Source organism: Oncorhynchus gorbuscha, linkage group LG22, assembly GCF_021184085.1.
Source record: "Oncorhynchus gorbuscha isolate QuinsamMale2020 ecotype Even-year linkage group LG22, OgorEven_v1.0, whole genome shotgun sequence".
Taxonomy (NCBI): Eukaryota; Metazoa; Chordata; class Actinopteri; order Salmoniformes; family Salmonidae; genus Oncorhynchus; species Oncorhynchus gorbuscha.
Genome location: NC_060194.1, coordinates 7872024 through 7899724, shown reverse-complemented (window position 1 = coordinate 7899724; position 27701 = coordinate 7872024). Strand labels below are relative to the sequence as shown.

General features: G+C 43.7%; 1 protein-coding gene across 1 annotated transcript; it reads left to right on the top strand.

The window, feature by feature from the left end:
* Window positions 1–232: 232 nt before the first annotated feature.
* Window positions 233–27701, top strand: LOC124009663 (SH3-containing GRB2-like protein 3-interacting protein 1). The gene is given in 27 exon segments (XM_046321690.1): window positions 233–711; window positions 6341–6404; window positions 6722–6758; window positions 6971–7027; window positions 7600–7657; window positions 14093–14268; window positions 14918–14929; window positions 15947–15958; window positions 16287–16311; window positions 16564–16627; window positions 16848–16948; window positions 17987–18050; window positions 18268–18368; window positions 18625–18705; window positions 18966–19034; window positions 19249–19756; window positions 19758–19978; window positions 20232–20353; window positions 21097–21247; window positions 22205–22264; window positions 22694–22805; window positions 23301–23456; window positions 23586–23718; window positions 23837–24039; window positions 24192–24256; window positions 24423–24587; window positions 24843–27701. Coding segments are annotated over 27 exon segments (2850 nt in total). The 5' UTR covers window positions 233–701; the 3' UTR covers window positions 24866–27701.

The window sequence follows — 27701 nt, the reverse complement described above, 5'->3', positions numbered from 1 at the left end:
ATTGTCTACATACTGTTGATAGGTATTTTAAGCATCCCTGTGTTATGTTGCTGTATTAGCAGGTACAATAAAAAAAAACATGCAATGAGTGTGGAATTGTATGTGTAGGCTACAATATATCTGCTAACAGTCCAAGCTACAGAGCTAAGGCATCAGGGGACAGAAAGGCCATGTGACAAAGCAGATGACTGCCAGAGTGCCGGGATTGGCTCAGCGCAGGTGTGACATCAGCAAGCAGCATAATCACTCCCTCCATTGCTCTCTATCTCTCTCTCTCAGTCTGCCTCTCTCGCTAGCTTTGTGTTTTTCTCCTTTGCCTTTCTAACTCAGCATCCACCTCTCGTTGATGGCGTGTGTCAGTGCTGTTGTGGCGACTGGGGCCTAACGCGCTGGGCCCTTCCCCCGATTCTCTACACCTTCCCTGGGCCTCTGTCTCTGCCTCTTCCGTCGGCCCGACAGCCTGCCTGGCTACCTCCCCCACCCCCCGTGTGCTGGTGTCTGGGCTCAAGGGGTGGAGGAGGAGGGAGCAACGACGTTCCGCTTCACTTGGGAGCCGTTCGGCAATTAGGAATGCCCTAGACCCGGCATCATTTAGCCACTTGGAATATCTCGGGTTCCTCCATCCGCCCGTCTGTCTCTCTATCCATCTGTTGGTCTCCCTCCATCCGTGGAGGGGGACAGAGGAATGAAAATCTGCAATCATGATGGAAGGTAATTATTTGTGCCACCCCCCCGCTCCTCCTTTTTATCCTCCCTCTCTTCTCCTACCTATTTATGCCCTTCTGCAAGGCAGTATTTTGGGTGCCATTGCTTGGTAATAAGCTCTAGTGGGTATCTAACTATCTTGAGCATCTCTGTGTTTTGGTGCTTAGGCTACCGTATGTTTTCGTTCTATCTGTAGTGTGACGTGGCTCTGTCAGATGCCTATGCGTGTGTGTGGATTGATTTGTAAGGGAGGGATAGATGTTCACATCACAGCTGTGTAGCACAATGAGGCAGACGTCCGGCTCGGTGTGTGTGTGTGTGTGTGTGTGTGTGTGTTTCTCTCTCTCGTGATGGGTGTGTAATTCGTTAATAGTCTTGTCTCAAGGTTATACCTACTGAGGTTGTGGCTCATACTATCTGTGCTATAATTCAGTGATCTCCCGTGTATTCTATTGAAGTCTTTTGTGTTGGCTGAAATGATGCCAGCTCATTTTCAGAATGTGTTTGAATCAGTGGCCCATTCACTGATCACCTATCATTAAGGGGACCTTATCAAAGCATTCTGTAATGGCGCAAATGAAATGCTGTTTTCATTGTGACATGAGTTGGTCTATTCTCTGGTTGTTATATTTCTTTAAACATTATGTCAACATGGTAGGCGTTGTTAACAAAACACATACCTGTACACATGGTCTAACATGAATTGATTGCATACGTTTTCTGTTGTCAAACAAATATTGTGTTATACTGTATGTTGCTTAGGTTTGCTGAATGAATGGCTCACATGTAGAAGTGTATAGTGGTTAATAGATCCAGACTATTTGTGAAGCTATCGACGGAATCTTTTGTGGACGTGCATGACGAGCTGCCAGCTCTTAGGCTCTGACACAACTGAGATGTTAGGCTTTCTCTCCGTTCGTCATTGCGAGCCGTGGCAGCGTGAGCCTCAGTGCCCATGTGAATAGCAAGGTGCTCTATGGGATTGAAAGGTCTTAGGTACAGAAATAGCGATGCTGTCAGATGCATTCTGAAGTGTAGAGAGAGAGAGAGAGAGAGAGAGAGAGAGAGGGTCTTGCCTAGGGTTTCTCTGAGGCCAGTTGACTGCTATTCAGTGCAGTGTTACTGTACAATGTTTTATTAAGTTGTCCATTTTAAAGAATCTTGAGTGGAGCGGGTAAGGGGGGGGGGGGAACTGGGTGCGTCTCAACAGTCTAAAGCTCCTTCATTCCCATGTGCCCTCTCTCTTTTTTTCACTGGCCATTGGACATTGGTGAACGCAATGGGGCAGATGCCCAATTCGTCCCACGTTTCCAGCTCTTTCATATCAGTGCAAATGAAGGAAAAGAGACAAAGAGAGTAAGACTATTGGTAGACTATTGAGATGTGTCCAAGGCCTGTCCGAGGCTGTTTATGTCTACTTACTGTGCCTGGCATAAACTAGGCCTACATCAAAACAGCTGAATAAATACTGTAGTTAAATGGTTCATTCCCTTTCCATGTTACTACAGTACTGTCTGCCTACAGGCCCTGTTAAAGTCAAACTTGGTTATAGGGTTTTCAAACGCTTCTTCGTCGGCTGCATTTGGATTCAATGCACTTAACAAGACTACATTTAGAAGGTCAAAAAGTAAATATATTAACATGTTACTGGGTGGGAAATGTTTTTAACTTCTTCACGAGACCCAGTTACAGTTCATGATTCAAAATAATCCCTTGAAGTAACTGTCCAGTGTTTCCAGATTTCTATCAAATAAATGTATTAGGCATGTTAAAAAAGCAGCTTTTCTGTGTTGGAATAGTTTGTGCGTACCCAAATGGTGTGGGTGTATACCGGTCATAAAAATAATTCATGCAAGTAGATTGCTGATTGGCCAGCTCAGCCAATGAGCCAACATGACATGTTCTATGATGAAATGGTAAGCATTTTTGAAAAGGTCTGTTTGAGCTACAAGTTTGAGATGTTTTTTTTCTTCTCTACAATTTGTGCATTGGCCACAAATACGAATATAGTCAACAACATTATTTGGGTATGAGTTGTATTATTATATTAAGATGTGTTTGGGTTTTATATAATTTCAGGAGGTAATTTTGAAAGTAGAGCTCACGAGCCAAAATGGGTTCCTGAAAATGGTGCACGATTATTTACAACAGTGGTTCTCAATCCTGGTCCTGGGGACCCAAAGAGGTGCACGTTTTTGCCCTAGCGCTACACAGCTGATTCAAATGATCAACTCATCAAAAGGCACCTCCACCCTACCTGACACCCTAGACTCACTCCAATTTGCTTACCGCCCAAATAGGTCCACAGACGATGCAATCTCAACCACACTGCACACTGCCCTAACCCATCTGGAGAAGAGGAATACCTATGTGAGAATGCTGTTCATCGACTACAGCTCGGCATTTAACACCATAGTACCCTCCAAGCTCGTCATCAAGCTCGAGACCCTGGGTCTCGACCCCGCCCTGTGCAACTGGGTACTGGACTTCCTGACGGGCCGCCCCCCAGGTGGTGAGGGTAGGCAACAACATCTCCACCCCGCTGATCCTCAACACTGGGGCCCCACAAGGGTGCGTTCTGAGCCCTCTCCTGTACTCCCTGTTCACCCATGACTGCGTGGCCACGCACGCCTCCAACTCAATCATCAAGTTTGCGGACGACACAACAGTGGTAGGCTTGATTACCAACAACGACGAGACGGCCTACAGGGAGGAGGTGAGGGCCCTCTGAGTGTGGTGTCAGAAAAATAACCTCGCACTCAAAGTCAACAAAACTAAGGAGATGATTGTGGACTTCAGGAAACAGCAGAGGGAACACCCCCCAATCCACATCGATGGAACAGTAGTGGAGAGGGTAGTAAGTTTTAAGTTCCTCGGCGTACACATCACAGACAAACTGAATTGGTCCACCCACACAGACAGCATCGTGAAGAAGGCGCAGCAGCGCCTCTTCAACCTCAGGAGGCTGAAGAAATCCAACTTGTCACCAAAAGCACTCACAAACTTCTACAGATGCACAATCGAGAGCATCCTGGCTGGTTGTATCACCACCTGGTATGGCAACTGCTCCGCCCACAACCGTAAGGCTCTCCAGAGGGTAGTGAGGTCTGCACAACGCATCACCGGGGGCAAACTACCTGCCCTCCAGGACACCTGCACCACCCGATGTCACAGGAAGGCCATGAAGGCCTCTCGTCTTTTTAAGTGGGAGAACTTGCACAATTGGTGGCTGACTAGATACTTTTTTTGCCCCACTGTATATACGGTACTCTATACCATTTACTGCATCTTGCCATCTTTATGTAATACATGTATCACTAGCCACTTTAAACTGACACTTATGTTTACATACCCTATTACTCATCTCACATGTTATACTGTACTCGTTACCATCTACTGCATCTTGCCTATGCCGTTCTGTACCATCACTCATTCATATATATTTATGTACATATTCTTTATCCCTTTACACTTGTATGTATAAGGTATTGTTAGGTTAGATTACTCGTTGGTTATTACTGCATTGTCGGAACTAGAAGCACAAGCATTTCGCTACATTCGCATTAACATCTGCTAACCATGTATATGTGACAAATAAGATTTGATTTGATTTGAAGCGTGTAGCTTCTGTGCTCGGTTGCAGACACTACCGAGTTCCACTACCAAACTGCCTCTGGAAGCAACGTCAGCACAAGAACTGTTCATTGGGAGCTTTCCTTGGCCGAGCAGCCGTGCATAAGCCTACGATCACCATGCACAATGCCAAGCCTCGACTGGAGTGATGTAAAGCTCGTCGCCATTGAACTCTGGAGCGGTCTGATGAATCTGGGTTTGGCAGATGCCAGGAGAACGCTGACTTCGCGAATGCATAGTGCCAACTGTAGAGTTTGGTGGAGGAGTAATAATGGTCTGGGGCAGTTCTTCATGGTTCGGGCTAGGCCCCTTAGTTCCTGCAAAGGGAAATCTTAATGCTACAGAAGACGATGACATTGTAGATGATTCTGTTGTTCGTGGAAACAGTTTTGGGAAGGCCTGACATGACAATGCACCGGTGCATAAACGGAAGTTCATACGGAAAAGGTTTGTCGAGATCGGTGTGGATTAACTTTACTGGCCTGCAGAGAGCCCTGACCTCAACCCCATCGAACACCTTTGGGATGAATCAGAACAGGCCTAATTGCCCAACATCAGTGTCTGACCTCACTAATGCTCTTCTTGCTGAATAGAAGTAAGTCCCTGCAGAAATGTTCCGACATCTAGTGGAATGCCTTCCTATATCAGCAAAGGGGGGACCAACTCCATATTATTGTCCGTGATTTCGGAATGAGATGTTCGATCACTTTTGGTCATGTGTGTTTTTACTTCCACCATTAACATGTCTGCGACCCACAACTGTAAGAAAGGCTGCTTTAACAGGATATTAACTTTTAAAAATGCAATTTTCACTGGACAGTTAGTTTAAAGTGTCTGTACAGAACTTTTGCTTCTGGGGGTGCCCTTGAGCCACAAGTGGTACCCTAAATGGACAGAACTATTGTAAAAAAAAAAATTATAATAATAATGCTGCACCTATGTGTCCCCAGTACTACGTTTTTCCACCTGTGCTCTAAAGTCACCTTAAACTGTACCAACATGGGATCCCTCCAGGGGACATAGGCCCTGAGCTCTTCGCTGTGCCCACACATTAAACTGTGTCAGGGTGTTGGTTTTTCCAGTTGCCCTGATTACAACACTGTATGATGCCAACTACCAACTCTGGAGGGGGCTTGGCCTCAGTTTTGGCACAGGATGGCCGCCGTAGCTAGATTTCTCACAGGCTCAATGGGGTGTATAGATTGATCACTACTGCCATTTCCTCCATTTCCATCTTGTCTTTGGTTGTACAAATGTGGTGATTGTGTTCCTGTCTTACAGTTCCTAGTGAATGTCTGCACACCCTCTTCACATTTTGCTGCCTTCAAATTAAGTAGGAAAAAAGCATACTGTACATTTGGATTTTTCTCCTACCGATCTACACATCCTACTCCACATTTCCAAAGTGAAAGAAAAATTATAGAAAGTGTAACAAAAAAACCCAAAAATGAAGATGGTCTTGATGGTGTATGTTTTCACACCCCAGAGTTAATACTTGGTGGAAGCACATTTGGCAGCCATTGCAGTTGCTAATCACTTTGAATAATATTCTACCAACTTTTCACAACTAGGAAACATTATCCACCCTCATGAGAGAGACAAATTAGAAAAAGATATGTGGGATTTTAGTAATGGAATTACAAAGCATTAGGCAATATTTCTTAAACTTACAGAAGATTAACAATTTCTCCACAAGTACATTTAACATTTACATTTAAGTCATTTAGCAGACGCTGTCTTTATGTCAATATTATTGTGTATTTCTGATACCTTTTTGTCTGGAACATGTTTTCCAGAAAGCAAAGCCTTTACTTATGCCTACTTTTTAAGATGGTTGTATCTCTGCCTTCATTTCCCAAAAATATACTCTTAGCTTTCATTTGACACCCAATTTGATATGCTCCTATGAACTTCACATGCTGGTGCTCATGGAGATACCCATCACTATTTCATTACTCTCTCTAATTCACTTTCTCTCCTTCTTCTCTTTCTTCGCTGCTAGGACTGAAAAAACGTACCAGAAAGGCCTTTGGGTTACGAAAGAAAGAGAAGGATACAGATTTCACGTAAGTGTGCACGAGGAGAGACGGTTTCACATGCAGAATTAAACACCCTGGCACCAAGACATTTAAAAACGTTACATAACTCAGTGGCTAGATTTACTTTGGTAACATTTACTTGATTGCAAGTCCATAGACGTGCAGTTGGCATATTACTGCATGTTGAGCGTCTATGGACTGTCCAAGCGTTGTTGTTGTTTAAAATGATTTTGGTCCGATAGCTATTTGAGAGGTCATTTAGAACTTCAGCGCTTTTCCACTACTATTGTCCAAGTAGTCTTAGCTGATGATTCTGTCCTTTCCTCTCATGTCTCTCTATACAGGGGCTCACCTGACAAAGATGGAGTAAGTGCGAGAAAGGTAGACTATGGGGCAAACAATCTGTGATGTTCTTGATACACTTATTTTCACTCTTCTTTCTTTCTATTTTTTTTTATTCTCTTTACTTTAGTTGAATGTAATCGCCATTGTGTTGTTGTTGTTGTTTTTCAAGCTATGTGTATTTAAAATATGGGTATATAAAATGCTTGGTGTTTATGAGAGTTTCTCACTCACACGTTCCATTATCACAGAAAAAGACCAACGGGGCTCCAAATGGCTATTATGGGGAGATTGATTGGGATCGATATGTAAGTACATTCATACAGCACAGTGCAGTAAGTAATCCCTCTATAGTGTCAGTAATTAGTAGTAACAGAGTGGGTTAGTGAATAAGCAATTAGCGGGTATAGGGAGCACAAAGGGAAATGGTTGTCAGAACTCGAACTCGTGACGTGACGATAGAAATGAAGACGCGTTAAAAGTTGAAAACCGTTCATGCAATACTTTGCTTATAAATCGGTAGTTGTTTCAACCACAAAGGGGCAAACCACATTTGAAACTTTACTTCCCCCAACCCGACGACCCTTCTGCTTCTGCTCCCTATAGCTTCCCTGATTTATGTCAATCAATCATCCTCGTGTAAACATTGAATTTGGAATCAAAACGTGATCTCTGTTTTCAGAATCGTACATAAAGTTTGTGTGAGTCTGAACAAACAAGCATCTTCAGACGTCTTTAGTTATGAAAAACGTAGGATTGCGGTTTTTGTGTGCGTATATTTAACCACGAGCATGAGAGAAGTGACCGTGTTTGTTGTCACACAATGTCAAAAACCATGAATTGACCACTTAGTTATGCATATTTACTTCCTGTTATACAGGCAACTCCAGATGTGGATGCTGAGGGCTTCAGTCTCAGACCCGGAGAAGAGGGGGAAAATATCCTTTTATCGGATGTAGCTGATGTAGAATGGCTAGCTAGTTATCGGTGCACTAGTAGTGGGAATCTTGCAAGTGCAGTCACCTGCTCTGAGACCTAGTACTGTTGCCGAGCACCATTTATGTTTTTACATTTACATTTAAGTCATTTAGCAGACGCTCTTATCCAGAGCGACTTACAAATTGGTGCATTCACCTTATGACATCCAGTGGAAAAGTCACTTTACAATAGTGCATCTAAATCTTAAAGGGGGGGGAGTGAGAGGGAATACTTAATAATAATAATAATAATATATGCCATTTAGCAGACGCTTTTATCCAAAGCGACTTACAGTCATGTGTGCATACATTCTACGTATGGGTGGTCCCGGGGATCGAACCCACTACCCTGGCGTTACAAGCGCCATGCTCTACCAACTGAGCTACAGAAGGACTTATCCTATCCTAGGTATTCCTTAAAGAGGTGGGGTTTCAGGTGTCCCATCCAGAGCGACTTACATTTGTGCATTCATCTTAAGATAGCTAGGTGAGACAACAACATAGCACAATCGTCGCAAGTACAGTTTCCCTCAACAAAGTAGTTATCAAATCCAGTCAAACTGTATTTGTCACAAGCGCCAAATACAATGAATGTAGACCTTACCATGAAATGCTTATTTACAAGCCCTTAACAAACAGTGCAGTTCAAGAAGTGTTAAGAAAACATTTACCAAATAAACTAAAGTAAAACATTTATAAAAAAGTAACACAATAACATAACAGTAACGAGGCTACATACAGGGGGTACCGGTACTGAGTCAGTGTGCGGGGGTACAGGTTAGTTGAAGTCATTTGTACATCTAGGTAGGGGTGAAGTGACTGCATGGATAATAAACAGCAGCACTGTACAAAACAAATGGGGGGGGGGGTCAATGTAAATAAATGTCCGGTGACCATTTGAACAATTGTTCAGCAGTCTTATGGCTTGGGGGGTAGAAGCTGTTAAGGAGCCTTTTGGTCCTAGACTTGGCGCTCCGATACTGCTTGCCGTGTGGTAGCAGAGAAAACAATCTATGACTTGGGTGACTGGAGTCTGACAATTTTATGGGCTTTCCTCTGACACTGTCTATTATATAGGTCCTGGATGGCAGGAAACTCAGCCCCAGTGATGTACTGGGCCGTACGCACTACCCTCTGTAGGGCCTTATGTTGAGATGCCAAGCAGTTGCCATACCAGGCGGTGATGCAACCGGTCAGGATGCTCTCGGTGTTGCAGCCGTATAAGTATAAGCCGTAGGAAGTCCAGGATCCAGTTGCAGAGGGAGGTGTTTAGTCACAGGGTCCTTAGCTTAGTGATGAGCTTCATGAAATCTTTTTCCCTTTTTCACAAGCTGCTCTTTTAGATTGATTGTCTACTCTCTCGGGGTGTGTTGAATGCTGAGCTGTAGTCAATCAACAGCATTCTCACATAGGTGTTCCTTTTGTCTAGGTGGGAAAGGGCAGTGTGGTGCGCGATTGAAATTGCGTCATCTGTGGCTCTGTTGGGGCAGTTATGCGAATTGGAGTTTGTCTAGGGTATGCGGGAGGATGCTGTTGATGTGAGCCATGACCAGCCTTTCAAAGCACTTCATGGCTACCAACGTGCTACGGGGCGGTAATCATTTAGGCAGGTTACCTTCGCTTCCTTGGGCACAGGGACTATGGTGGTCTGCTTGAAACATGTAGGTATTACAGACTCAGAGGTTGAAAATGTCAATGAAGACACTTGCCAGTTGGTCCACGCATGCTTTGAGTACATGTCTTGGTAATCCGTCTGGCTCCGCTGCTTTGTGAATGTTGACCTGTTTTAAAGGTCTTGCTCACAATTTCACTGTAAGGACTACACCTGTTGTATTCGGCACATGTGACTAATACAATTTTGGTTTGATTTAATATCATATGTTACGATTTCTATGATATGTGTGAATTTGTGGATGTCCATCATCCATTACATATGATATGTTACTTCGCACAATATGTTACAAACGTTCAATACGTATGATATGTTCTGAATTCCGATGGCTAACGAGAGCTAGCTAGGTGGCTATGGTTAGGGGTTAGGGTTAGCTAACATTGTAACTGTAATGTAGTTCGTCTGCTGTTTGAAGAGAGTCAGACCGAAATGCAGCGTGTAGGTTACTCATGACTTTTAATGAAGAAAATAGCGGTACATGAAATAACTGAAAATACGAAAACAACAAACGAGTGAAACTAATACAGCCTATCTGGTGACTAACACAGAGACGGGTACAATCGCCCACAAAATACAACGCGCTCTCAAGCTACCTAAATACGGTTCCCAATCCGAGACAACTAGAATCAGCTGACTCCAATTAGGAATCGCCTCAGGCAGCCAAGCCTAACTAGACACACCCCTACTTACGTATGAAAACTAACAGCCATCTAGGTACATGAAATAACTGAAAATACGAAAACAACAAACGAGTGAAACTAATACAGCCTATCTGGTGACTAACAGAGACGGGTACAATCGCCCACAAAATACACACTCCCAATTAATACAAACCCCAATACGAAATACAACATATAAACCCATGTCACACCCTGGCCTACCCAAACATATAACAAAAACACAAGATACAATGACCAAGGCGTGACAGAAACCCCCCCTAAGGTGCGGACTCCGGGACGCACCTCAAGAGCATAGGGAGGGTCCGGGTGGGCGTCTGTCCATGGTGGCGGTTCTGGCTCGGGACGTGGACCCCACTCCATAAATGTCCTAGTTTCCTCCCCTTCTCCGCGACCATGGATAATCCACCTGATCCCCACATAACCAGCTCGACCATGGCTCGGGACAATAGCTCGGGACTCGGGACAGAGGGGCCTGATCCCCACATAACTGAGGGGCAGCTCGGGACAGAGGGGCAGCTCGGGACAGAGGGGCAGCTCGGGACAGAGGGGCAGCTCGGGACAGAGGGGCAGCTCGGGACAGAGGGGCAGCGGGACAGAGGGGCAGTCGGGACAGAGGGGCACTGAGAGGGAGCCTAGTACTCGGGACAGAGGAGGGGCAGCTCAGGCAGAGGGGCAGTAGTCGGGACAGAGGCTCGGGACAGAGGGGCAGCTCGGGAAGAGGGGCCCTGGCTGGTAAACCCTGGCTGGCTGACAGAGGGGCAGCTCGGGACAGAGGGGCAGCTCGGGACAGGGGTGGACCTGGATGATTAAGGTTGTCTGGCCGATCTAGAAGATCTTGGCAGACTGGCACTTCTGGCGGATCCTGGCAGACTGGCACTTCAGGCGGATCCTGGCAGACTGGTGACGCTGGGCCGACTGGCGGCGCTGGGCAGACAGGAGACTCCGGCAGCGCAGGAGAGGAGAAAGACTCTGGCTGCGCTGAACAAGGTGAGCTCTGGCGCTGAACAGGGAGGCGCACTGGGCTGGGCCGACTGGTAGCACTGGTGGCGCTGGACAGACAGGAGACTCCGGCAGCGCAGGAGAGGAGAAAGGCTCTGGCTGCGCTAAACAGGCGGGAGACTCCGATAGCGCAGGAGAGGAGAACAGCTCTGGTTGCGCTAAACAAGCGGGAGACTCCGGCAGCGCAGGAGGGGAGAAAAGCACTGGCTGCGCTGAACAGGCGAGGCGCACTGGAGGCCTGGTGCGTGGTGCTGGAACTGGTGGTACTGGCGCGAGGACACGCTCAGGAAGCCTGGTGCGGGGAGCTGCTACCGGAGGACTGGTGTGTAGAGGTGGCTCTGGATAGACCGGACCGTGCAGGCGCACTGGAGCTCTTGAGCACCGAGCCTGCCCACTCTAGCCCGGCCAATAGGAAGGGCTGGTATGAGTCGCAGCTGGCTCTGCACCCGCACTGGAAACACCGTGCGCTCCATAGCATAACACGGTGCCTGCCCGGTCTCTCTAGCCCAACGGTGAGCACAGGGAGTATGCGCAGGTTTCCTACCTGGCATAACTATTCTCCCTTTTAGCCCCCCCCAATAATTTTTTGGGGTGACTTTCCAGTTTCCAACCGCGTTGCAGTGCTGCCTCCTCATACTCGCGCCTCTCCGCTTTAGCTGCCTCTATTTCCTCCTTGGGACGGCGATATTCTCCCGGCTGCTCCCAGGGTCCTTGACCGTCTAATTCCTCCTCCCATGTCCAAATCTCCAAATGATGCAGTCTTTCCCATTGCAACTGCTCTTCACGATTAACAGGGAGAGTAGGCTCAGGTCTATTCTCTGACTCAGCCACTCTCTCTCTGCGCTTTCCCCCTTTACCTTCGGTTTTCGCTCTGTATAGCAATGCTTTCCTTCTCGATTCCATACGTGTATAGCCCTCTTCGCATTGCTGTAGGGAATCCCAGGCGGGCTCCTGCACTCGCTCTGGGTTGGCCGCCCACCTGTCGATTTCTTCCCACGTCGTATAATCCCTGCTTCTGCCGTCCATATCGTCCTCCTTTAGCTCCTGCCAGTTCACACGCTGCTCGGTCTGTGAATGGTGGTGGGCGATTCTGTAATGTAGTTCGTCTGCTGTTTGAAGAGAGTCAGACCGAAATGCAGCGTGTAGGTTACTCATGACTTTTAATGAAGAAAATAGCGGTACATGAAATAACTGAAAATACGAAAACAACAAACGAGTGAAACTAATACAGCCGATCTGGTGACTAACACAGAGACGGGTACAATCGCCCACAAAATACAACGCGCACTCAAGCTACCTAAATACGGTTCCCAATCCGAGACAACTAGAATCAGCTGACTCCAATTAGGAATCGCCTCAGGCAGCCAAGCCTAACTAGACACACCCCTACTAATACACACTCCCAATTAATACAAACCCCAATACGAAATACAACATATAAACCCATGTCACACCCTGGCCTACCCAAACATATAACAAAAACACAAGATACAATGACCAAGGTGTGACAGTAACTAGTTGTGAAGTAGTTCAAATGTAGCTAATTAGCTACCATGCTAAAGTTGTGGTATTCAATGCTAAGGTGCAGTGGTATTCAAACTTTTTCAGCGGGGACCCCATTTTTTTTCACAACAATTTCTCACGACACCACCCCACGCCAAATCTAATGATACAACCTTCAAATCTGTACATTTAGGTCTTTTATATCAACAAATTAACATTCAATTCATTACATTTTCATCTCTTCAAAGGAAACCAAAAAATACATTTACTCAATACATTTTTCTTTTTCAAATGATCTTTCTCACAGAATCTGCACTCATAACTTTTTGTTCCCAATTATTTGTTATTTGATTTCATTGACCCCACTGCAGTTTCCCCATCACATCCCCGACTTTGAACACCACTGTTGTGGTGTGATTCGAACACGCAACCTTTGGGTTGCTAGATATTGGCGTTATACACACACCCATCCTCCCCGACCAACCTCCCTCACTTTGTTCCTGTCTTAAATAGCCTTCTGTCTTATGTAACCATACGTAACATGACATACTAATTGGACCAATACAAATGTACGACTATTTTACGTCTAGTCAGAACAGCCAGGCTGGGTAACAGGTCAGAGTCAAATAAGAGTAGCCACGGTGTTCCCATTGTTTATCTCTGTTGCATCCCACCTCGAAAAGCTTTCAATACCATTTGAAAATGTATGTTTGTAGTCACTGGCCCAGGATCAGATTAGCAATTGAGCCTCTGGACAAGGTTAGGTTTAGGGCAATATACAGTGACATCTTCTACCATCAGCAGTGAGATCTAACAATTACGATTTATGGTAGGACAATCTGATCCTAGATCAGCGACAACAGCAGTAAACTGGGCCACACCAGACGGAGTCAGACAGGCGTACTGTATATCGCTGCGCCATTTGTGTTCCAGCGACTATTGGCTTTCTGGGTGACAAAGTATCTATTTGGCCCAATTATTATATTTTGCCACAAATGAATCTTTTGACCAATCAGATCAGATCTTTTGCCAATAATTGGGTAACAGATCAGAATTGGGCTGCCTTAGTAAATGCACCCTTAGTGTCTTTGGAATGGATGTATGCTCACGCTAATTATACATTTTGTGGCAAGGGAAATTGATAGGCACTTGACTCGATATGGTCCAGAGTATGTGTGAGGTTTGGTCTTTTGTTGCCCTTAATTACATTTAGGGATCAAATTACACTTTGAGGTACCTGAAATATAGGGAGTGGACAATCTTTAGTCATTTAGTTTATTAGAAATGCTTTTGGTGCTCCTTTGTCTACCCTCTCTCATGGACAAATCAAATTGTATTGTCACATGTACCAAAATGCTTATTTTCAAGCCTGTACAGACGTACATAATATAAATGTATCTAACCATGATGGAGAAGGTCACACAGTAACGCAAAATTTTTGTTCTGGGTTTCCAAGATTAGGTTATGGGTGCCAAGATTACCCCTGTGCACCTCTGTAATGTGACTCTTTGTCAAATATATTGTTCCTTAATGAGTGTTCACCAGCTCCCAAAGGCAAGCAGCACTTCTTGTCCTCCAGCGACTCGGAGGACGAGGACGACAAGAGGAAGTTCAAGATCAAGATCAAGCCGTTGCCTTCCGACACTGCCAAGTGTGCCGTCCCATCTATGGACGAACTGAAAGCTTCAGTTGGGGGCTTGGCTCTATCTCCCTCTCTGGTGAGCCCTTGATGTTATATCTGTATGTAATTGGAGTAGGATGAAGTTGTCCCAAGACACTGCTCTTGGGTTAGTTTAGCATATTTCCCACTAATGGTTAAGGATAGGATTGAGGAAGGGGATGTCGACTCTAGATTTGTACCTCGTAATGTAGGTTAAAGTGTACCTGACCAGGGCTTGAACTCGGGTTGCTATGACTAAGGACCACGACCGTAACTCAGTCTCTCAAGGATTTAGCTGGGTTTTTTTGTTGTTGTGATATTTCCTGTCAGAAATGCTTGATTATGCTGCTGCAGTTCGGAAATGTATACGTCAATATGGCTACGATTTTGTCCAATTTGTCACAAAAATGCGCAGACGAGGGAACAAGTTTGACGTGTGGCTTGACTGAACCATATTATGCGTTTTATGCGGAAATTGTGCTGTGATCATTTAAATTTGCAGGCCCTCACATAAATGATGCCGAAAATTGCTAGCTCTCTTTGGCGTTTTATATGAACTATTACTGTACATGAATCTGTTTGTTGAAACTTGAGACAGTTACAGCTAATTCTAGCCGGTGAAATGCTCGGGAATGTACTGAACATCCGAATATCTTTCCCTTCCTCTCCCTCTTCTCTTCCGTCTCTTCCATCTGTTGCTCTTGTAGAGGAGAAGTCCGGTAAGCCCGTCTTTTTTTTCCTTTTCTTCTTTCACTTCTTTATCTGTTTCACTGTAAAGAAAGAGCATGGCATGGATTCACTTGGCTGTGGATTCTCTTCTCACGTGGATTCTCTTTCCCATACAGAGGCATAAAAAAAATCCCAAGCAGGCAAAATGTTGCATGTGATGTGACGCCACTTTCTTTTGTTAGAAACTGGTTTTCGGATTCAGAATACTTCAAATCACCAGATTGTAACCAAGCGACCTCCTGTTTTCATGATGAAATCAAGAAAGACGTCCTATATTGGTTCTCACCTGGTCAGGTGTAACCCGATTACAACTAGGTGAAGATCTATTTTTCTGGTTGTTAAAAACACATTTACAAAACGTTCTTTTACAACCTTAATGAGGTCATTGACGTCATTGCAACCAGTTTTGCCCGCTGGGATTGGCTCTGGTATTTGAATTGTTTAGTTATTCTAATTCCTCTCTCTGCATATTAGATATGTTTTATAATATGAACTATTTCACAATGCATGCCGTTAGCACATTTTAGAGTGTCCTCGGTTAGAATTTTGTTGAACTTTACTTGTACTTCCCTTGCAAGGCTTACATGGTACATAAATGCACAATTCTTCACATAACACCTGTTGATAGCCCATTGATTCTGTTTGACCAAAGCTAATTGGTAGGCTAACAAACGGAGTCACATGTGCAGCGTTGTCAATTAAATGACAGCAGGGTCTTGTTCATAGGCACCACAAATGGAAAATGTCCGAATAAGAAACCCTTTTTAATTTACCGTTGCAAAATGTAAACAGATATATGTTCCGTTCTCTGCCCTAAAGTGCACGGCCTATGATAATAACGTAACCTACCAGGTGCTATGTTGTATTGCTGCATTACCGTATGTACAGTAGGCTTTATGGCACAGTCCTGAAGTAAAGAGGTGCTGCATCCTTTTCCGTTCCATTTGACTGATTTGTCACTCACTCTCTGACCAGGTCTGTTCTCTCTTCCTTTTTGCTGGTCTCAGAGACGCAGCCCGGTAAGTCGCCACCTGGTGGCTTATTTTAAAAGTGTCTGCACCCAAAACACTCGCAGGGAAATGAATGAATTATTGAAGATGATCTTTTGGTGGTTGTCCATTTTTTATTTTCTACATACCCAAACACGGCCTTTCAACACCTTTTCTCCAGTCCAGCAATATGAATGTCCATACTTACAGTTAGTTCTTCACTCTATTCGTTCACATTAGCAGGGAGACTCATCCGGGGAAATCAATTATCAGTTGAACTGTTTACCTTCACGTTTCTTATGTGACGTTAGGATTCCTTTTTACTGTTATACTGAAAATGACTTTATTTTCGTTGCAGGGCTCGATAAAGAGACACCTGTCTTGTAAGTACATTGTTTGTGGAAGTTGTGTATTGCTATTTGTCATTTGTTTGACATCACGTCTGTGTCAACTACATACACGTACAGTACAGTATAATTTCATAGTTCTACACCATCAGTTAAACAATTTAGGGTCGGAATACATACTGTAGTTACAATAGTTTGAGTGCAGATGCACATTCAGTGGCTGTCACAGAATTTGAAGACATCCAGTATATAATAACATATGATATATTATAATATTGTTATTTCCAGGTGAGGAGATTGCCAGACCCAGACGCTCCACCCCTACGCCAAGCCCCGCCCCCGAGACACAAAGGTCAAAATTCAAACCCGTGCGAATGCTAACAATGCAAACAGGCTAGCATATTAACATGCTGCATTGTTAGAATGTGTTGTGTTGGGTCTGCTAAAATCTTTGGGGAACATAAAGCTGTTAAATTACATTTCAATAACGCACTACAAGAAAATCAATGAAATCTTGAACATCAGAGTCATAAAATCATATTTATGGAAGTTGACTTTCTCATCTCTTGCAGTGAGAGAGTATCCCAGAGTCGCAGAGCATCCCCAGCTTTCTACGGGCTTCCTCCGGAGACGACCTCTGAGGCACGCAGATATGATAGTAACAGAAATGATGGTAACTCTCACGAGAATAGTCTTTCTGACTGCATATGTGTGTTTGTGTCGCATGGGTTTTTAGCTTTGTGTTTGTACAGTGTGTTGATTGATTGCCCCTAATCATAATAATGGTATCTGTAATTGTATTATCACCAGTGCTTGACTTGGACTGAAATAGGTGCCGGTGTTCATTTTGAGTGCCCACTGTTTACGTTCAGGTGCAGGAACTCCACAACACTTTTGAGCTTTTCTATAGGAGATGCAGGAACTCCACAATACTTTTGAACTTTTCTATAAGAGATGCAGGAACTCAAGCAGTGAATACATATATATATATAATATTAGTGGTTTTGGGTTCCTTTTATTATTATTATTGATGTATTTATTGTTGTAATGGTTTAACCTCCCCATTTAGAAAATCATTACTGAACTATTACTATTACTACTGTTTAAGCTGGGCTGTGAGTTTTGGTAGCCCATTTGCCTGCCATTGTACTGTAAGCCTACCTAAACCTCTACCAGATCATCTGCATGATAAGAAATGCATGGAGGTAAGTGTGTGTAATCAGGGCTCTAAAATGCGACTAATTCGGTCGCATATGCAAGGAAATGTTTTGCTGTACAACCATGAGTTTTATTTTGGGAGCACTGTGCGACTAGGGAAAAATCTTCCAGATAATGGCTGTTGTAATGCTAAGGTTTCACGCTGTACCAGTTTTAAAAAATGTTTTTTTTTCTTCTCTATACCTTTTTCCACCTACTCTACCATCCCTCTCTAATTGGAGTAAACTAACAGACAACAATACATCTACTGCTACTTAGAGCTATTTTGCGCACATCTACGGTACCTGTAGTTAAGTAATTATACATACAGTATATTCCTAATTTGCTTTTTTTCAAGTGCTGGATTTTCACTCACAGCGGCCAATCCACCATTCTTTCTGATCTGAACTCCAAACCCTCCGATGTCCACAGATGAACCTATATTTCCCAGTATAATCCCATTTTGCTCTTTCCTTTTGCAATACATCCTGCCATATTGGGTTGTTCTTTCCAGGTGAAGAGATTGCCAGACCCATACGCTCCACCCTTACGCCAAGCCCCGCCCTCGGGACACAAAGGTCAGAGTTCAAACCCGTGCTAATGCTAACAATGCAAACAGGCTAGCATATTTACATACTGTATTGTTAGAATTTGTGATGGGTCTGCTAAATGTTATCATTGGGGAAAAAAATAAAGCTGTTGAGTTCAATTTAATAACACACTCCAACAAAATGAAGGAAATCTTGAATGTCAGAGTCATAAAATCGTATTTATGTATGTTATCATCTCTTGCAGTGAGAGAGTATCCCAGAGTCGCAGAGCATCCCCAGCTTCCTACGGGCTTCCTCCGGAGACGACCTATGAGACACACAGATATGATAGTAACAGAAATGATGGTAACTCTCACGAGAATAGTCTTTCTGACTGCGTACGTGTGTTTGTGTTGCATGGGTTTTTAGCTTTGTGTTAGTACAGTGGTGTGTTGGTTGATTGCTCCTAATCATAATGATGCTACTATGTGTGGCTGTATTTTCAACCAACCGTGCCTGGTCTGGCTGTGTGGTGATATATTTGTGCATGATACTGGTATGTTCCCACTGAAGTTTGATAAACTTTTGATCAAGTTTGATATCATGTCCTGCTTTATCACAGTGGTCTGCATAGAGGCCGATGCATGGTGTGACTCCAGACCATACCCTGACTCCCCTCTGACCAGATCCTTTCCCACAGGAGGTAAGCCCAAACTATCATTCATCAGTCATGTTTGGGATTTTAGATTACTATATTTCTAAGACATCTACGGGCCATTAAATCGGCTTGTGGTCCGCATTTGGCCCGCCAGGTTGAGACAAGACGTTTAAGTCAATTGTGTTACTAAGTGTTATAGTAAGTCTATAGACTGACCTAGTGTCACACTCTCTAGTGCCGTAGTACTGTAGACTAACTATTGTACAAAATGCAAGTCCTTTGACCAAGTGTCACTCTCATTGTAGCTCCTCCTCCACTGCCTCCCAAGAACATCCCAGCAGCTAGTCAAGGCTATTCTTTGACGGATTCTTCCGGTAATATTATTCTGCCAATGACCATAATTCCCATATTCGAAGCAGATTCATTCCAAAGCTTAAATGGTTTTATTTGTATTTGTTTTGGAATGAATCGGTCTCCATATTCCCATGCCTCGTGCACAGTTGTCATGGTGAATTGTTGTTCTTTGGACAGCATTGATAGAAGGGCCGCTTTAAGTCAGCAAGATCTCTGAACTATTTTTTTCCACAGCTGATTTACCCAATGGGAGAATAGTCCCAAGCCCCAACCCTATCTACCTGAATGTCCAATCCCCAGCCTCGTACAGAGGTTCCCCTGTGCCTGACCTGGAAAACGTGTTCGGCCCCATGGAATCTTCCCAGACCAGTGAGGACAGGGCCTCGCCCCGATGGATCAGCTTCAACAGCGAGAGACCGCCCCCACCAGACGAACCGGCCCCGCCTCCGCCCTCTGCCTCTCCTCCTTCCGACTCACCCCACTCCCTCTCCTCCACCCCAGACTCCCCCTGCCTCTCCCCGGGCCCCCCTCCGGATGAGCCTCCCCCCTCCCCGCCGCCCTTCTCCTCTCCCCCCGACTCTCCCATCTCCATTATCTCTATTCCTCCTCCAGATGAACCCGTTCCTCCCCTGCCTCCCGACTTCTCTCCCGCGGACTCTCGGCCATGCATCGGCATCGATGCTAGTCTGTTTTTGGATGATGAGATACTGGGGTACTCCCCTGCTCCTTCTGGCTCATTGGAGTACTCCCCTGCCCCTACCAGTCCCATCCCTCCCCCCCCTGCCTGTGGAGCGCTACCCTCGGGCGGGTGTCCCTTCCCCTCTGGCGTTCCTGAGGGAAGAGCAGCCTGACTATATGGCCTCGCCCCTTGGGCTGACCCCGGGCTTCAGGGGCACGCCGCCCCCACTCCCCCCGCTCATCTACAGGTCCATGGTATCCTCCCCTGGACCCTGCCCAGGCAGCAGTGAGTACCACTGTAGGAAAACATAGATAGACTGGGTAGATTACCACTATAGGAAAACATAGAAATACAATAATTGGAATGGGTAGTCCGATGGTAGTGAAACTGTCATTTGTGGACATCTATTACTTGGTAGTCAATTTCTATCGGATCTAGATGGTCATGTACTCTATATAGTGTCATAGCTGATCATAACACTTCTTAATAGGGGCCATTTTTCCTCATGTCACACCATGTCTTTCTTTTCCCTGTACAGGCCCCTCCTCTCCAGCTCGTCCTTTCACGCCCCTGTCAGGAGGCAGTCCAATCCCTCCTCCTCTTCCTACAAGGCCTTCCTCTCGACCCAAACTGCCCCCTGGGAAACCAATAGGAGACCTGGTATGGCACCTACAGTATACTCTTACACGTGTTAGACTACTGATCGATACCGTTAGAATTTATTAGACTTTGGATCGACACCATTAGAATTTATTAGACTTCTGATCGATACCGTTAGAATTTATTAGACTTCTGATCGATACCGTTAGAATTTATTAGACTTCTGATCGATACCGTTAGAATTTATTAGACTTCTGATCGATACCGTTAGAATTTATTAGACTTCTGATCGATACCGTTAGAATTTATTAGACTTCTGATCGATACCGTTAGAATTTATTAGACTTCTGATCGATACCGTTAGAATTTATTAGACTTCTGATCGATACCGTTAGAATTTATTAGACTTCTGATCGATACCGTTAGAATTTATTAGACTTCTGATCGATACCGTTAGTATTTATTAGACTTCTGATCGATACCGTTAGTATTTATTAGACTTCTGATCGATACCGTTAGTATTTATTAGACTTCTGATCGATACCGTTAGTATTTATTAGACTTCTGATCGATACCGTTAGTATTTATTAGACTTCTGATCGATACCGTTAGTATTTATTAGACTTTAGATCGACACCGTTAGAATTTGTTAGACTTTCATTCATTTATTTTTTTCTTCAACTGATTTCCACAAAATTAGAGGTACTACTTAACCTAACTGCGGTTACTATGCTAACATTACAATGTGTTTAAAAAAGTTTGGTACAGGAGCAGGCTACTGATATTCTCACCCCCTTCCCCAGACTCGACCCTTCAGCCCCCCAGTCTCCGGCAGCCCCCCTCCCTTCGCCCCCCTGGCCCGGGCTGAGAGTTCCTCCTCAATCTCCTCCATCACCTCATTGAGCGCAGGCTCCACCCCCACCTTGGGGAGAGAACTCAACATATCCACCACAGGTACTACCATCCCCCATAACACCTCATTCACCTGTGTACGCTGAGAATACCAAACATTAGGAACACATTCCTAATATTGAATTGCACCCCTCCCCTTTTGCCCTCAGAACAGCCTCAATTCGTCGGGGCATGGATTCTAACAAGGTGTCGAAAGCGTTCCACAGGGTGATGCTGGCCCATGTTGACTCCAATGCTTCCCACAGTTGTGTCAAGTTGTCTGGATGTCCTTTGGGTGTTGGACCATTCTTGATACACACGGGAAACTGTTGAGTGTGAAGAATCCAGCAGCATTGCAGTTCTTGACACAAACCGGTGCGCCTGGCAACTACTACCATACACCGTTCAAAGGCACTTACATTTTTGTCTTGTCCATTCACCCTCTGAATGGCACACATACACAATCCATGTCTCAATTGTAGCAGGGCTTAAAAATCCTTCTTTGCACTGATTGAAGTGGATTTAATAGGTGACATCAATAAGGGATCATAGCTCTCACCTGTTCTTAATGTGTTGTATACTCAGTGTATGTCTCTGGTGTTAATACATTCAGTGATCATCATAATGAACTGTTCATTGTTTTGTCATTTTGTGAGTGGTGGTATGCTCACATTTGAAGCATAAATGAGACTTTTGTGGAACAGGTATTTTGACCATAATAGGACAGGCCTTTTGACCATAACAGGACAACCTGGTTAAATACTGTGGAGAATGGAAGCATGTACCCTGTACAGAATGACGCATTCATTTACAACCCTCGTCATCTTCACCCTCCTAAACACACAATGGTATACCATGCACAATCTGATGTTCTCTCACTTTCTATCTATCCATCGTGCGAAAGCTCCCTCAGTGTCTTGTAATGGGTCTACACCTCCAGTAACTCATCCACCTCTTCTTCTCTTCCTCTCCTCCTGCCTGCCTCTCCCCCATGTCCTCTAATCCCCCCCCCGCACACAGAGGAAAAACAGCCAGCCATGGTATGGTTTGACCATGGCCGGTTTTATTTGTCTTTCGAAGGTGAGTCGTACCAGGGTCGTATTCATTAGGGTACACTGCAAAAAAAGGAAAGAAGGAAAAATAGCATGTCTTATTGGACAAGTCTTTTTCAGTCCGTTTGGTGCCTAATAAATATGACCGAGTACCAGTCTATGGAGGCTACTGTATTGTGCTGCACTACTCTGGCTGTCCATGTTATTCTAGTCTCTTTAAGCATCCTCTTCATTTGTCATTTTATCCATTTCCATGATCTGTCCAATCATCTTTCTTGCCATTTCAATGCTCTTTCACCATGCTCTTCCCATCTCCCCTTCCTTATACATCTCTGCTCATTTGACCATGTCAGTAGGCCGTTACAGACACAGGAAGTGCTAAAAGTACTGAGCTAGTGTCTTTCTATAGTAATCAAGTGTGTGTGTGTGTGTGTGTGTGTGTGTGTGTGTGTGTCAGGATGCTCCAGAGGACCCAGCCCACTCACCATGGGAGCCCAGGACACTCTGCCTGTGGCGGCTGCCTTCACCGAGACCATCAACGCCTACTTCAAAGGAGCCGACCCCCGCAAGTAAGACTAGCATTCCTATCAATGCTAGGCTAATGGTAACACAAGTAGCAATAGAAATAGGCTTACATTCTCATGTCAATGCTAGGCTAATGCTTACACAAGTAGCAACATTGATACTATTATCGATAACATTGATGTGAATCAAAGTCAATACTGATGTGAATGCAAATTCATGACAACATGATGTTTCAGCCGGCAAAGCGACCCTCATCAGAATAAATGCAACAAGTAAGATGGCTATGATATTGTTGTTGATATATATTATCACATTGCAGCTATGCCTATTTATTGTCCCCTTTTGCTGTGCCCACAGGGAAATTCATTTTTTTTTGCCTAGATTGTTCTGAGAATGTGGATATTTTGTAGTGAAATGTAGTTTGCTTGTTTGTGGCATCCCTAAGGATTCTGGGTACTGCAATTTTTATCTTTTTTCTTTTCTTTTTTGTCTTGACCCATTTCTGAGCACTGAGGTGGCTCTATTCTCCGTCTTTTCAGGTGTGTGGTAAAGATCACTGGGGAGATGGTGCTGTCTTTCCCTGCGGGCATCACCAGGCACTTTGCTAGCCACCCGTCTGCCCCTGTGCTCACCTTCAGCATCAGCAACTACAGCCGTCTTGAGCAGGTCCTCCCCAATCCACAGCTACTGTGCTGGTAAGGCTTACTATACCGTACACTGACTCACTCATTTGTTTTGGGGCAAGGATTATTTTTTTTAAATGTAAACAGTTTGCATGGATTGTGGCCAAATAAAAAATGCCCACGTCATGTATTTCTTTCCAGTGACACCACCATGTCCAATGTGGACACCAAGGAATTCTGGGTAAATATGCCAAACCTGATGAGCCACCTGAGGAGAGTGGCTGACCAGAAGCCTCAAGCAACCTACTACAATGTGGACATGATCAAATATCAGGTGAGACCATCTGCATAGTACATATCATGATATATTATTACATATACTGTATATAGTCACAATTACATATAATTGTTAAACAAATGCAAAATACTGTGTCTGTGAGTTTCTGTCTCAGGTGGCAGCCGATGGGATCCAGTCGACTCCCCTGAACCTGGCAGTGAGTTGGCGTGGCGACGCCACCAGCACAGATCTCAGGATAGACTACAAATACAACATGGAGGCCATGGCCGCCCCCTCACCCCTCCACAACATCCACTTCCTGGTCCCTGTGGACGGGGGCGTGCACAAGCTTCAAGCCATGATCCCCACTGCTACCTGGTAACGATGCTGAACTGCTGACCTGAAATTGTTTTAAAATGTATTTCATCTTAGAATTGTTATTTACATTTTTATTTTATTTTATTCAGGTTAATGTACATGAAATAATAATGGCAAGTAGGCAACTATAACTATTTTGTTTTCTCTCTAAGGAAACCAGAGCAGCAGAAAATTCTATGGAAGATACCAAGCCTTTCCCAGAGGTCTGAAAATGGAGGTAGGTGATCTTCCTTTCTCTCTTCCTCATCCTCTTCCTCCTCTTTCACTTTTCCTGTCTTCCTCCTCTTCCTTATCGTCTTTGTTTTCATCTGCCTCCAACTTTATTTTCATAATCTGAATTATACTCTTCGTCGTCACCACCATCATCATCCTCTTTCCTATAGGAGTGGGGGCTCTACTGGGTAGGTTCCAGTTGACAGAGGGTCCCAGTAAGCCGTCCCAGTTGGCGGTGCATTTCACCAGCGAGGGCAGCACTCTGTCAGGCTGTGACATCCAGCTGGTGGGGACTGGCTACAGGCTCTCGCTGGTCAAAAAGAGATTTGCAGCAGGTCAGTGTCTGTGTGTGAGGGAAGCATGAAAATACTGGCCTGATCCCAGATCTGTTTGTGCTGTCTTGTCATCTCCCATGGTCATTGTCACACATTTTGGGATGCCAATGTTGGGCCCTTATTTGAAACTGAATTGAAATGATACCGTTCCTAATCCTGAATGTGACATTGTTGTCTGACCATGCAAACCAGGCAAGACAACACTTTGGCAATCGTTGAAATTCCCTTGATTGAATACTCTGTGTTTCTTTACAGGGAAATATCTGGCGGACAACTAGTCACCACTGTTGTAAAATGACACCCTTTCACCCATACAATGGCTTTTGATTGTGAGGATGATGAGAGTCTACTACGGATTCCTCATTCAAGCTACCAACTGAAAAAAACAACTGAAACCTTACACTTGAGCAGGGAAGGGTGGACGATGGGATAGAAGCAACAACAGGATGTGATGTAATTCACAAAGTTGACTGGAGCATCACTTTGTTTTAACACGCTCAATACAGTAGTCTCACTGTTGGGGTTTATGCAAGTAGTACAGCCCTTTTCCGTTCTGTGCACCTTGAGGGTTGTCGAGGCAAAGATAAGGAATTCAACACTTACTTTTATCAAAGTAATTTATCATTGGCGCCGCATACAGTAACCCAGTTTTATTTGTGAGAAGAAAAGTGTGAATGGGTGATGGTGGAAGATTCACTGGACAGATTTATGTGAAAAGATAGATACTGTTAACATTCATTGATAATTCAATAGATTATGAAAATAACTCCATTCGCTATGATGACATTTAGAATTGTATTATTTTATGCTTTTTCTTTTTTAATTTCTCGGGTTGGTAAAACTAATATTGTACCAGCTGGTACTGTACCAGCAGGTTGAGGCCCACAACTTGGAGTCAACGTGGAAACAGCATTATGTATGTGGTGGTTGTGTGTTTGCTGGGAGGTCAAGTGGTTAATGTAATGGTACACATTGTTTACCTGATTTGTGGATGACAAAAACAAAGCAGGCTGCCTTACAGGCTGGATAGTAGAGTTGCCTTGGACCAGAGAAATGACTGATCTGTTTGTCCCTTAGAGTTGTCCATCTCCAGGAGGCCTAACCAAGCAAAACTGGTTGAAATGACATCATTACAATGAGAAACCGGTTGAAATTTGTTCTTTAATGGCGTCAATTCAACCAGTTTGAACCAGTTTGGCCTCACTGGGAAGTATAACCGAAGAACATCAACGAAGATGGAAAAATTGCTACAATAATTATTTATCCAAAGTAGAATACTAATATGTAATGGAAGCCCCTAACGTTATGTTTTTTGTTGTTGATATTTTCCACCGTGTGGAGTAAATAGGTGTTTTATCATTTTCCAATAGCAATATATTGAAAATCAATTTGTAAAAAAGTGTAAATATGAAAGATGTTTCCCTTTGGACATATGGATGTTTCTGTGTATTGTCAAATAAGAGTTATTCTATACGGTGGTGTTAGCCTTCAGAATACATAACCATTTAAAAAATGCATCATTTTAAGTTTCATTTCGGGAAAAAAAATGGATTTCTTGTAATATACTGTGACTGTCCATGGTTTAAAAAAAACGAACAAAAAAAACTCCAAAGGTACAGCATGAAATCTGCGTTACTCAAAAAGTTGTTTTTGGTTCCATTTTATTTCAAGGCATTAAAGGACGCACAGCAGCACACAATATGGAGTTGAAGAAAAAAGATCCATCAAGAGTCGCCTCCTTGTCCGACGCTATTCCAACCTAGCCTGGTTAAACCAAACAGTAGTGAACGTAGCATTCAGTCTCGTTTAACCAGGCTAATTCAGACCTACGCCTTTTATATAGTAAGTGTACTATGTGATTGCCTTCACTGTAACTTTTAGTCACTTCATCGTGTTTGAACGTTCACCTAAAGCTTTGACCTTTGGCATGAATTCCAACAACATTGTCACACTTCCATGATATATTGCAGTTAATGTCCTCTTGTGTTTTCTCCTGATTACAGTACATGGGATTTTAAAGGTGAACAACAGGGGGAACAGTCATTGATCATATCAATCAAAATCATTTTGGTTTATTACAAGAATTCAGGGAGAACATCTCCCGAGCAGAAGCCAAGAGACATTTCTAATTCCCCTTCTCCAAAGCAGACCCTTAAATTCGAATCTGGTAGCACCGATGTTCTCTAAACAACAGCCAGAGGCTTCTACAAAGTCACGACAAAGGACAGTGACTTTTGCCAGCTGCTACAAAATCACACAATGTTCATCATTTCATCAATATAATAGCTGTGTCTCCGGCTCCGTGTACGTCCAGTCTGACATCAATCATTATCAACAATATGACTTTCATACATAACATACAGCATCCAGTCTAGTGACCATCAACCTGTGATACAAACGAGTGTCACAAATAGAATACTTGAAATCATGTGTATTACATAAAAAGGCAACATATAAATATACTAAGAATTGTGTTAATTACTCTTAACTGAATATTAACTTTATTACACCAACAACAAATTATTTTGCATAACTATAATTGTTATGCTCTAGCCCATCTCGAGGAGAAAATGTTTAGTGTATTATTTTATGCATTTTGACATCATTGTAATATTAATAGCCTTACATTACCTCAGATGTTACTACTAATTTCCGAATCAATATATTCAAAAGAAGTCACAAACAATGACAAACATTGCTTTTTGTCCTTGATATTATCACTAACTATGGTAATATGACTTTTTTGTCCTGGTTGCAAACTTTTATTTCTTTGTTTGAGCCTTACTGGTCCTTAAAAAAGAACGCACAAATATCAAACTTCTCTCCAGATATGTAGCAGTAGCAATTTATAAAGGTTTCAATAATGCTGACATGTTTTATTATTTGCCTTATTTTGGATTAGCATATTTCCAGCCAGTAAGAGACTTTCTGTATGTTTTTGTTCTATGAAAATATTTTTTTCTGTCTGTATTTTATTCACTGCATAGGACACATTTCATGTAAATTTCCCATCCAAAGATTTTAAGAGTGAAAATATTTAAAAAATGAATATAATGTGATAACTTTACCTGGTTTACTCGGTAATAAAGAATGGGAGAATATTGGAAATTACAA